This window comes from Cebus imitator, unplaced genomic scaffold (assembly GCF_001604975.1).
Source record: "Cebus imitator isolate Cc_AM_T3 unplaced genomic scaffold, Cebus_imitator-1.0 Scaffold18, whole genome shotgun sequence".
Taxonomy (NCBI): Eukaryota; Metazoa; Chordata; class Mammalia; order Primates; family Cebidae; genus Cebus; species Cebus imitator.
Window position 1 is genome coordinate 18,941,995 of NW_016107333.1, and position 11,488 is coordinate 18,953,482.

General features: G+C 38.2%; 2 protein-coding genes across 2 annotated transcripts in view; one reads left to right on the top strand and one right to left on the bottom strand.

Annotated features, from left to right (window-relative positions):
• UTP20 (UTP20 small subunit processome component) overlaps positions 1-4,129 on the top strand; it is a 118,542-nt gene extending 114,413 nt beyond the window's left edge. The window contains exons 61-62 of the mRNA XM_017516584.2: positions 1,174-1,319; positions 1,867-4,129. Of these exons, the coding sequence (XP_017372073.1) occupies positions 1,174-1,319; positions 1,867-2,022 (302 nt within the window). The 3' untranslated portion in view covers positions 2,023-4,129. The remainder of the gene's footprint in view (positions 1-1,173; positions 1,320-1,866) is intronic.
• Positions 4,130-5,081: 952 nt separating this feature from the next.
• ARL1 (ADP ribosylation factor like GTPase 1) overlaps positions 5,082-11,488 on the bottom strand; it is a 15,120-nt gene continuing 8,713 nt past the window's right edge. The window contains exons 5-6 of the mRNA XM_017516599.1: positions 8,322-8,500; positions 5,082-7,589 (exon numbers count right to left, since the gene is read on the bottom strand). Of these exons, the coding sequence (XP_017372088.1) occupies positions 7,559-7,589; positions 8,322-8,500 (210 nt within the window). The 3' untranslated portion in view covers positions 5,082-7,558. The remainder of the gene's footprint in view (positions 7,590-8,321; positions 8,501-11,488) is intronic.

Below are 11,488 nucleotides of genomic sequence, written 5' to 3' on the forward strand. Positions count from 1 at the left end.
CTCCTGCCTCAGCCTCCTGAGTAGCTGGGATTACAAGCACGTGCCACCATGCCCAGCTAATTTTTTGTATTTTTAGTAGAGACGGGGTTTCACCATGTTGACCAGGATGGTCTGGATCTCTTGACCTCGTGATCCACCCGCCTCGGCCTCCCAAAGTGCTGGGATTACAGGCTTGAGCCACCGCGCCCGGCCTATATGAAAGTTTTAAAATATCATTTTAAAGTTTCTTCTTTTTCCTGGCTTGGTACCTTTCCCTCACTTATTCTAATTGTTGGTAATAACAGGTAAAGAGGGAATTGGGGGTTGGAAGGAGAGGAGGTAAAGTGAATATTCAGAGTTAAAAATGAAACATATGAAGTGAATGTCAAGGCAAGAGCCTTTATGGTCCTACAACCTTGAGAGAAAGTTTCCTCACTCTTAGGAAAAAGCAGTGGTAAAGATTGAGGCTGCTGACAAAATCAGGTTCAGGTGTGCTTTGGTTCAAGTCAGACAATATTTAATGAGCACCTAATATCTGCTGGGCACTGGGGATTTAACTCTGGAAAGTTTTGTAAGAAGCTTGTGATCTAGAACAGATGTCTGGAGCTCCCCGGAAATTGAAATTAGGGGTTACTTGTATTTGGGGTGAGGGGAAGAAAAGGGTGGGAGAACATGACTTTTTGTCAACTTCTCAAAGGAGACTTTGACCCCTCCCCCCTCAAAAAAGGTTACTTTGGGCAAAACTAGGCATCTCTGATCCATCATGGATTAGAAGGCACTTGTGAATCTCTTATTTTCCCCCCATCTGCACAGAACTGAGCAGGTAAACAAAGGTAATTCAGAACGTTTCTGTCAAGGTCCCAAGTTACTTTAATGTCTTCAGAGCCAGGTTTCCGCTGGGAAGAGGGCCTCATGTTCTCTGATTCCTTGTTGCATCCTAGGTGAGGTAGTGGCTGGAGTGCTATGTCCAGCATTGCTGGTTTCCCCATCCCAGGAACACAGAGGCTAGTTTTAGATCAGTGTTTAATGTTGAAGTAACGGTGATACTGCTGCAAGTTTAAATGTTTTTTTTATTTGGGGCTTCTTGCCAGATCGATAGCTGTATATAAATGTTGTACATATGGTTAATTTTGTTGATGTTCAAATGTATCCTTTCCTACCTGTCTCTGATCATTACTCTGTGTGTGTGATTAGATCCTTTGCTGAAGAATCTATCCCAGGAAATCATAGAATTACTCAAAAAGCTGGTTGGGCTTGAGAGCTTCTCATTAGCCTTTGCCTCTGTACAGAAACAGGCTCATGAGAAAAGGGCACTCCGGAAAAAGAGGAAGGCTCTGGAGGTAAGTTTGCTCTTTGAAAATATGGCATGGGCTGGACGTGGTGGCCCATGCCTGTAATCCCTGCACTTTGGGAGGCCGAGGCAGGTGGATCACCTGAGGTTGGGAGTTCAAGACCAGTCTGACCAACATGGAGAAACCCAGTCTGTACTAAAAATACAAAATTAGCTGGGGGTGGTGGCACATGTCTGCAATCCCAGCTACTTGGGAGGCTGAAGCAGGAGAATCGCTTGAACCCAGGAGGCGGAGGTAGCAGTGAACCCAGATCGTGCCATTGCACTCCAACGTGGGCAACAAGAGTGACCCCTTCTCAAAAAAAAAAAAAAAAAATATGGCATGTTCACTGGGCTTGTAACTATTAAGTGTGCATGTTTGTGTCACACTTACACCCAGGGAGGATCAAGGGTTTGAGAGTGGTTGGGGACTTTATAGCTGGGGCTTCAGATTTTCTTTAATAGGCATGTGTTTTTTACATATATTTCTGTATTTGATTTTTATTGGGTTAACATTTACTTTACAAGTAATATAAACTTTCTATTCTTTTTTCCAGTTTGTAACTAATCCTGATATTGCTGCCAAGAAAAAAATGAAGAAACACAAAAATAAAAGTGAAGCAAAGAAGAGAAAGATAGAGTTCCTGCGTCCAGGCTATAAGGCCAAGAGACAGAAGAACCATAGCCTGAAAGATTTAGCAATGGTGGAGTAATGCCTCTCTGTGCTGATACAAGCAAAAACTTTCTGGAATATTCTACTAGTCTGAAATTACAGCAGATTGTTTTGGGGTGGGAAGGCGTTTCTTTTTTTTTTTTTTTTTTTCCAAGACAAGGTCTCACTCTGTCACCCAGGGTGGAGTGCAGTGGCACAATCACAGCTCACTGCAGCCTTGACCTGGGTTCAAGTGACCCTCTCACCTCAGCTCCCAAGTAGCTGTGCCTCCCAGGCACACACCATCATGCCCAGCAAATGTTTTGTAGAAACAGGGTTTCATCGTGTTGGCGAGGCTGGTCTCAAACACCTGGGCTCAAGTGATCCACCCACCTCGGCTTCCCAAAGTGCTGGGATTACAGGTGTGAACCAGTGTACCCAACCAGGTTTTATTATTTAAGTTAAACTTTGGATAGATTATATAATATATAGTTTAATAAAATCATGCTCATATTTTTTAAATAAATAAAACACTTTATACTACTACTGGGTCTTCACTAAAAAGCATGTGACACTAGCGAAAGTTTAAAACATAGTTTGTAAATAAAAGGATACATTTTTAAATAACAAGAAAAAATGTAGAAGTTAGCGATAAATCAGACAAAAGATTTGCAAGTACCGCTATATAGTACATTATAAAATTTTAGGAAAAGGCAGTAAGATCTGCACAAATAGAGAACTATAACCATGTTCATGGATAGGAAAATTCAGGACCATAAAATGCTCCTTTTTCTTTCCCAAGTTGATCCCTTTGGTTAAATGTGTATCGGAGCAAAATCCCAAGAGTTCTTCATGTTAACCCGCGAAGCTGATTCTAAAATTTATATGGAAGATACTAAGCTGAAAATAACCATGACAGGTTCTACTTACAAAAGTAGAACAGGATGAGGGGCTTGCCCTATTAGATATCAAAAGTAAGACACAAGAACTACAGAGAGAACGTGTTAATAAATCCTATTTTATTAAGAACTTCTACTTAAGAAAAGACACAAATTGGGACACAGCATATAACATGTACTGTTAAACAATTAGTAATACCAGGACATAAAATGAATACTGATGAATCAACACAGATGATCTAGTGGAAAACGTGGCAAAAGACAGAAATAAGCATTGCACGAAAGGAGAAACATAAATGGTCCTTAAACATTAACAGTTAGTAACATGGCTGTGCCATTAAAAAAAAAAAAAAAAAGTACTATGTATCGCTTGGTAAGTAGTCACTACACTACACTGAGACCCCCAAGTGCCACCCTGGCTACATGAAGTCCTTAGATTCCATATCTTCTCATACCAGGAGTTAAAGAATACCTGGACTAGTAGGGGTCCTGTACTAGCTATGCCTACTGGTTAAATTGTTTGAGTCACTCCTGTATTCAACCTCATTAGTAATTAGGAAAATGCCAGTTATCGCCAGAATTAGATTCCATTTTGAAACCATCAGATTGGTAAGGCTGACAATACCAAGTGCCGGTAAGCATGGTAGAGCAATAGGAAATCTTATAAACCACTTTGGAAAGCAATTTGGCATTATCTTATAAACTTGAAGATGGGTATACTCCCTGATCCCAAGTTCCACTCTTAGAGAAACCAAGAACTATGGATCTGAAGAATGTTTGTGAACCATTGATAAAAGTCAAGAACTAGAAGCAATTCAAATGTCTTTCCACAAGAGAGTAGATAAATAAAATGGTATATTCAGATACTGAAATACAGTAGCGGAAATCAGCTAATTATATATATAGATATATAGATGAATTCTAGAAACAGTGTTAAGTGGGAGAAAAAGTCATAGAAAAATAAGAGTTGAATGCCACTGTAATAGGGGCTCTGAGTGTGTGTACATATGTGGTAAATCTGTAGAGAAAAACGATTTCAAAGTTTTCAGGATAGACGGTACTTCTGAGAAGGAATAGGATCAAGGAAGAAGCACATGGTGGGGTTGGGGGGCTTGAACTGTCCTCATAATGCTCTATGTCTTAGATTTGGTGTCAGATTTCCAAGTTTATTATGCTTCATTACTTTCTGTATGAACTATTTCCTGATAAAAACATTTTCTAATGTATGGCCAAAACCACATTAATACAAAATTACTAGTGCAAAGAAAACAAGTGGTTTCTTTGAAACTTTAAAGGTTTACTGTTTACAACTAAAATGGTAATAAGCCACACTTATTTAGAGGTGGCTAAACTTGGTTTCTATTGTTCAACCATACAGCATCTTTGGCCTCACTCTATACTTGATGATGTGGAAGAAATATTCTTTAGTGCCTCACATACTTGGGGGTATTTGGGGTGGGAAATCCACCCTATGTGCCAGGCACTTTGGACACATTTTGTTTAATCCTAGTATACCTGAGAGATTCCTACAATTGGTTCCTATTTTACAGATGAAGAAACTGAGACGTGTAGTAAATAACCTGCCTAAGGGTAATACAGGATGTAAGTGGTAGAATCAGGATGCAAAGTCCATGCTTTGAGCCAGGCGCAGTGGCTCATACCCATAGTCTCAGCACTTTGGGAGGCCGAGGCAGTGGCTCACTTGAGGTCAGGAGTTCGAGACCAGCCTGGCCAACATGATGAAACCCTGTCTCTACTAAAAATACAAAAATTAGCCAGGTGTGGTGGTCCAGCGCCTGTAGTCCCAGCTACTTGGGAGGCTGAGCCAAGAGAATCACTTGAGCCTGGGAGGTGGAGGTTGCAGTGAGCCAAGATCGCACCACTGCACTCCAGCCTGGGTGACAGAGTCAGACTCCATCTCAAAGAAAAAAAAAAGTCCATGCTTTATAATTTTGGGCTCAGAATATCACAGCATGTGGCATAGGACTCAAACGTTCATTCACTTCAGCATCTGTGCTTTGGTGTACTTTGTATCTCAAACAGGAGTTCTCACCCTAAGGGCTTTGTAATGTGTCAAAGGGGCCCATAGTAGAAGACTGATTTTAATTAATTCTAAGTGACTTAAAGTAAATGCACGTATTGCTTTCATAAAATTTTTAAAAATAAAAATACTAAGGCAAAGGTCAAAAAGAACAAATATATCTGGGATATTGAAGACGTCTTTGTTTTTAATCAATAAATATTTATTGAGTGCCTACTGTGTGCCAGGTGCACCACACTAGATGCAAGGGATACTAACAGTAAATAAGATACGGCCCCTCCCCTCAGAACCTACATTTCAACAGTTTAAAGTGCATTTCAGGTATTTCATAACAGAAGTAATTCTACCACTCTCAACTTCTCTTTTTTGTAGCAAGCGACAGCACATCAGCCATAGTTAAAAAACAGAATGTCAGAAAGAAACCTTGGTATCATTTGTCCAGGTCCCATTTTACAGAAAAGAAACTGCAGGAGTAGCCATTTGCACCTATGTTCTGATTTTGTTTGGTGCTTTTCCCATTGCCAGGATTCTCATAAAACAGTATTCAGATTTGCCTTGTGAATATCAATATCCAAGCCCTGGTAGCATACCTGTGCAGTTGTTTCCTGCTAGACAAGGACCATATAATTTATAGCCTACTTAAGTGTCCACTCTCTTAATCTCATCCTATTCTTTGTGATAAATCAGAGGTATCAGGCTTATCCAAGTGCTGACCTTTGGGGCAACTTCATGCCCTAGGATTCAAGATGGCCAAGGGCTACATGCCAGGTTTGCCTGCCAGGAAACCCCATTTTTTGCAGTTTTCCTGAACTGCCAGAAGGCAGCTGCAGCTGTACAAGCCTTACAAGCCTCAGGCTATAAGGGAACTTGTTTTCTGTATTTTCTAGCCATGTGCTATTGATCAGAAGTAAACTCAAGTATAAATTGCAAAGGGACTACTTCTCAAATGACAAATATATATCCTACTATTTCAACTATAACACATTCTGAAATGCCTTATGCCAGGCGCCACACCACATACTAGGAACATAAATATGAAAAAGTCTCTGCCTCTCAGGAGTAATACTGGTTATACTGGAACACTTGTAGCTAAAGGAAAAATCTCCAAAAAAGATTTCAAAGAGACTAAAGTAGGAATGAGTGCTGGAGAATGAGCGAGAAGGGTGAGAGTCCCAAAGATGAAGAGAGACAGCTGCAGAGAATGAATGTAAGCCCAGAGAATAAACATAAATATGAGGGGAAGGGGCCAGAGGCCAACACTGGAAGGACAGTGAAGGCCAAGAAAGAATCTACTAATGATCCTGAGACCTGTGGGTAACCATAGTATTAAGCTCTCATTACCAGCGCCTGATTTTTTAAATGCTGGTTTTCCAACTTAAATGAAAGAAATTCACCTCGTTTTAGCAATGATGAAGCACTATATTCTGTCACATTAGCTGATTCTGTGGTGGACTAGGTAATTTAAAAAGCTGCTTTGAACATGAATTGTTTTTTAAACTTTCAGTCTAGCAATAAGCCTAATTTTTAAAACAGAATGCGTAATTTCTCCCTGTAGAATCAGTAGGATTTTGATTTTTAACAAGTTTACATCCCCAATTACAGGTAGATAAAAGGAATGAAAACCACTAAAGACACCTTTTATAATCTTAAAAATAGAGTTTTAAACCTTCCTTTAATGTGAAATTTTCTCTTTAATGTGTTATAAATTCCATCAAATATAACCATTTAGGATTGTCACTGATCTACTAGAATAATAAATTTATAGACATTATTTTGAATGTAACTACTTTAATTAGCATAATTTTATTTAAAAGTTAGACTGTGTTGTCAATGCTGACATTTTTGGGAATATATAGTATAGTTTATATGAGTCAAGCTTCTGAACCAAAATTTTACTTTGAGCCCGATTCCCACCTTAAAAGCTAGCAGGTGACCTTGGGCAAACCAGCCTATTAGAACTCTGGGTCCATGTCCATAAAGTGAAGACATCATAACGTGTCCCACCTACCTTACAAGCTTCCTGTACAGATCAACTACGTCAACATATGTAAGATTTTTTTGACAACTATAAAGTACTATAAAATGACAATTACAGATAAATCAGTGAAGTTAACCATCAAAATAATATTCATGCCTATAACCAAAAGCTTTTAACAAAACAGCTTAATAAAAAGTGGTCAGGTAAGCAAATAAAGAGTATATTATATACATTATATTCCTCACCTACTCAACTGAGTCTAATCTTTGGAAAGATAATTCATTTTAAGGGGAAAAAAATCTGTTAAGATATCTGTTAGTATTTATACAAACAAGCTGCAACTACTATTCAAAAATAGGAGGGTTTTTTTCATCCAATAGGAGTACATTCTTTAATAGAACTGTATTTGAATAAGAATTCCATACAAATAGAATATATACCTTAACACAAGAAAGCAAGGAAAGAATATTTTACATTACACAGAACATTCAGGTGATTCAGTCGAGTTACCCCTCTAACCAAATACTTCTTTTCCCTATTTACTACAAACATTGCAGTCAGTCAGTATATGCCAACAATCATATAGTTTTAACATGTAGTAGTGTGAAGTACACTTGACTGTTTCCAAAGGGAACAGAGGTGATGCAGTCTTCATTTCAGGGGAGAAGAATGGACTGAATTACTGTCTGCTTTTTAATGTTTCAACTAACCTGTAAAGAGAAAATGAACAGTTTTATAAAGTTAACTTTCAGGTATAAAGCATGATCATCTGTAATAAACTTTATATTGGAAGTGAATTCCAAAGTACTTAAAATGATGACAGCTAACATAGAAGAATGAGGTTATACGCTCGATTTCCGTAAGGTTCCTTTAAGCTTTAAATTTGTCTATGATTTGAATGAAAAATTCAAAAAAGACCAAATATCTGTTTTCCCGGCTACTACTATTTCTGGGCTACATATGGATGCCTCAGACGTGAAACTAGTTTCAATCCTCAAGGAGGTGATTATATAATAAGTAGATGAACAAATCAAACAAATTACAAGACAGTATAACAAGTACTATGTCACTAATCTGTGACAAGAGCATCTAACTTTAGGTGAGTGATTAGGCAATAGGACTAGAGATACATTGGGGAAAAACTCTGGAGAAGACAGCCTTAATTCCTGAACAATAAGGAATTCAAGGGTGAGGTGAGGCAGGGAAAAAGGCTAAAAATTGGCAAAGAATTTGTTTATCTAAGTAACTGCAGTCAGGTAGGTGTGGTTGGGAAGGCAGATGCACCCAAAGACTAGTGGGAGAAAAGGCTGGAGGAACTTATGAGATAAGCTGTTAAGTAAATCAAAGTTTCATCCTCAGCACTGGAGGAAAATTACATGTGGGCGTGCATAGCTGGAAGCACACACAAATGGACAAATGGCTTCTGGAAACAGGATACTTGCCATTCCATTGCCTCATCAAGGCCAGTGCCTTTGGTTGCTGACGTTTTGAATATCTGCCATTTTCGGTCCTTCAAGGCAGGTAGCCCAAGTGAATTTGCCATCTCTGAAGGAGTCATGGCCTGTTCCATGTCCTGTTTATTTGCAAACACCACTAAAATGGCTTTTCTCAGCTCTTCTTCCTAAATAAAATTGAAAACATTTAATTTCCTTTAACCAATGTGCTCTCTTGAGTTCAAAAAATGTCTAAAAATACATTTTAAAGTGTATTTTGTAATTATCAATGTATTCATTATACATGATGAAATGATAGAGAATATAAAGAAAAAAGCTTCATCCATAATCCGACCTCCCAAATATGATCATTGTTAACATTCTGGGTGTTTTTACTAGTACTTTGTTTTGCAGATACTTAAAGAGTTTATTTAGTAAATACATTTACACATTTAAAATCACATTTATATACAGTTCCATACCCTGCCTAAAAATTAAAATCATGTTTCTCCAAACGATAACTTTTTCAAAATAAAAAAATGGCTAAATATGCTCTATACTATGGACACATGCACCATAAACTGTGTTAACTATTTTCTAGTATTAGACTCTTATTAGATTCTTTCCACTTGACTATTAGATAAACCCAAATGACAGAGTCTTTATACAAAAATCTTTGTTTGAATCTGTTTCCTTAATATTCTAAAAATGGAGTCAAAGTTCATATAAACAGTTTTTTTTAAGGCTTTGATAAACTGAATACATATATGAACAGCTTTCCCAAAAGCTGTTTTATACCCCACCAATAGTGTATAAAAGTCTCCACCTTCAATGAAGCCTTGGTAGAGTTCGGAATTACTTACTTTTCCAAACATAGTATCTCCTTATATATTATTAGGGTATTTGAAATGCAAATGGGGTAAGGCAGGAGGATCGCTTAAGTCTAGGAGTTCGAGACCAGCCTGAGCAACACAGGGAGACCCCATTTCTACAAATAATTTTTTAAGGCCAAGTACAGTGTCATGCCTGTAATGCCAGCACTTTGGGAGGCCGATGCAGGTGGATCACCTGAGGTTGGGAGTTTGAGACCAGCCTGACCAACATGAAGAAACCCCCATCTCTACTAAAAAAATGCAAAATTAGCTGGGCGTTGGTGGCTCATGCCTGTAATCCCAGCTTCTTGGGGGCTGAGGCAGGAAAATCGCTTGAACTTGGGAGGTGGAGGTTGCAGTTAGCCGAAATCATGCCATTGCACTCCAGCATGGGCAACAAGAGCAAAACTCCATCTAATTAAAAAAAATTTTAAAAAACAAAAAAGGAAGCAGAGGCAGAAGCTCAAGGTTATAATAAGCTTTGGTTGTGCCACTGCACTCCAGCCTAGGGGACAGAGGGAGATCCTGTCTCTTTAAAAACAAATGCAAATACTATTAGCAATGTTTTTCGGATATGAATTGCCTTTTGCTCATTTTGCAAAAGGTCTTAAGGTCTTGCTATAATTAAAAACACTAAACCTTAGTCACCAGTTTCTGGTTAGGCCTGGTTTCTTATCTTACTCTTGTTTATATTTGGCATATCTGAGCTTTGGGAGGTTTTTGTTACATTAATATAATTAAATCTCATCTTTTGAATTCCTTCCAATTATTTGATTTAGAAAGGCCTTCCCTATCTAGAATTTTTAAACCTATCTACTTAAATGTTCTTATAGTTTTCATTTTTTTACATTTAATTTTTTACCCATTTAGAATTCATTTTTGTATATAAGAAAGTTGAAAGGCCAGGCGCAGTGGCTCACGCCTGTAATCCCTGCACTTTAGGAGGCCAAGGCAGGCAGATAACGAGATCAGGAGTTGAAGACCAGCCTGACAAACATGGTGAAACCCTATCTCTACTAAAAACACAAAAATTAGCTGGGAGTGGTGGCACATGCCTATAATCCCAGCTACTCAGAAGGCTGAGGCAGGAGAATCATTTGAGGTTACAATGAGCCAAGAACGTAACACTGTACTCTAGACTGGGTGACAGAGCAAAACACTGTCTCAAAAAAAAAAAAATTAAAACCTAAACTGCTTTTGTGTCTATATATTTTTTATTTTGTTTTGAGATGGAGTCTCACTGTGTCACCCAGGCTAGAGTGCAGTGACATGATCTCAGCTCACTGCAACCTCTGGGGTTCAAGTGATTCTCCTGCCTCAGCCTCCCGTGTAGCTGGAATTACAGGCATGCACCCCCACGCCCAGCTAACTTTTGTATTTTTAGTTGAGATGGAGTTTCATCATGTTGCCAGGTGATCCTGAACTCAAGTGATCCACCTGCCTCGGCCTCCCAAAGTGCTGGGATTACAGGTGTGAACCACCACACCTGGTTTGTGTCTGTATGTTTTAACATTAACAGTCCTGACTCGTACTTGGCCTGTACTTTATATAACATGATATTTATTGATGAATTAAAAGTCATTTTCTAAAGAAAGAATCCAATTTTTACTTCTCTGAAAGACTTAAAAGTCAAATCCTAACACTGCAAATAATCTAACAACAATCCTGCACAACCCAAGATTTGCAAATTAAAGTCAATAATGCAATTCTTTTTTTTATTTTTTTTTTATTATTTTTTATTTTTTTTAATTGCATTTTAGGTTTTGGGGTACATATGAAGAACATGCAAGATTGTTGCATAGGTACACACATGCACACATGGCAGTGTGACTTGCTGCCTTCTTTCCCATCACCTATATCTGGCATTTCTCCCCACGCTCTCTCTCCCCAACTCCCCACCCCCAGCTGTCCCTCCCCTATGCAATTCTTTTAAGCAATACTTTATATGATAAAATGCATTATATCCTGTGAATTATACCTAAATAAGCTATTCTTTTAAAAATCCATTACACACAAGGCAATTCAACCTTAACCTTATATTTAAATTTGATCTAAGAAACTCTTATGATAAATATAATGATATGATGTTAAAAAAAAAATTAACCAAATGTTTAAAACTATCAAGTCTGCAATTTATAACTTAGAAGGCATTAAGAGGTCAGTAGTTCAACTGGGCGCTGTGGCTCAGGCCTATAATCCCAGCACTTTGGAAGGCCGAGACAGGTGTATCACCCAAGGTCAGGAATTTGAGACCAACCTGGCCAACATGATGAAACCCCATCTCTACTAAAAATAAAAAATAAA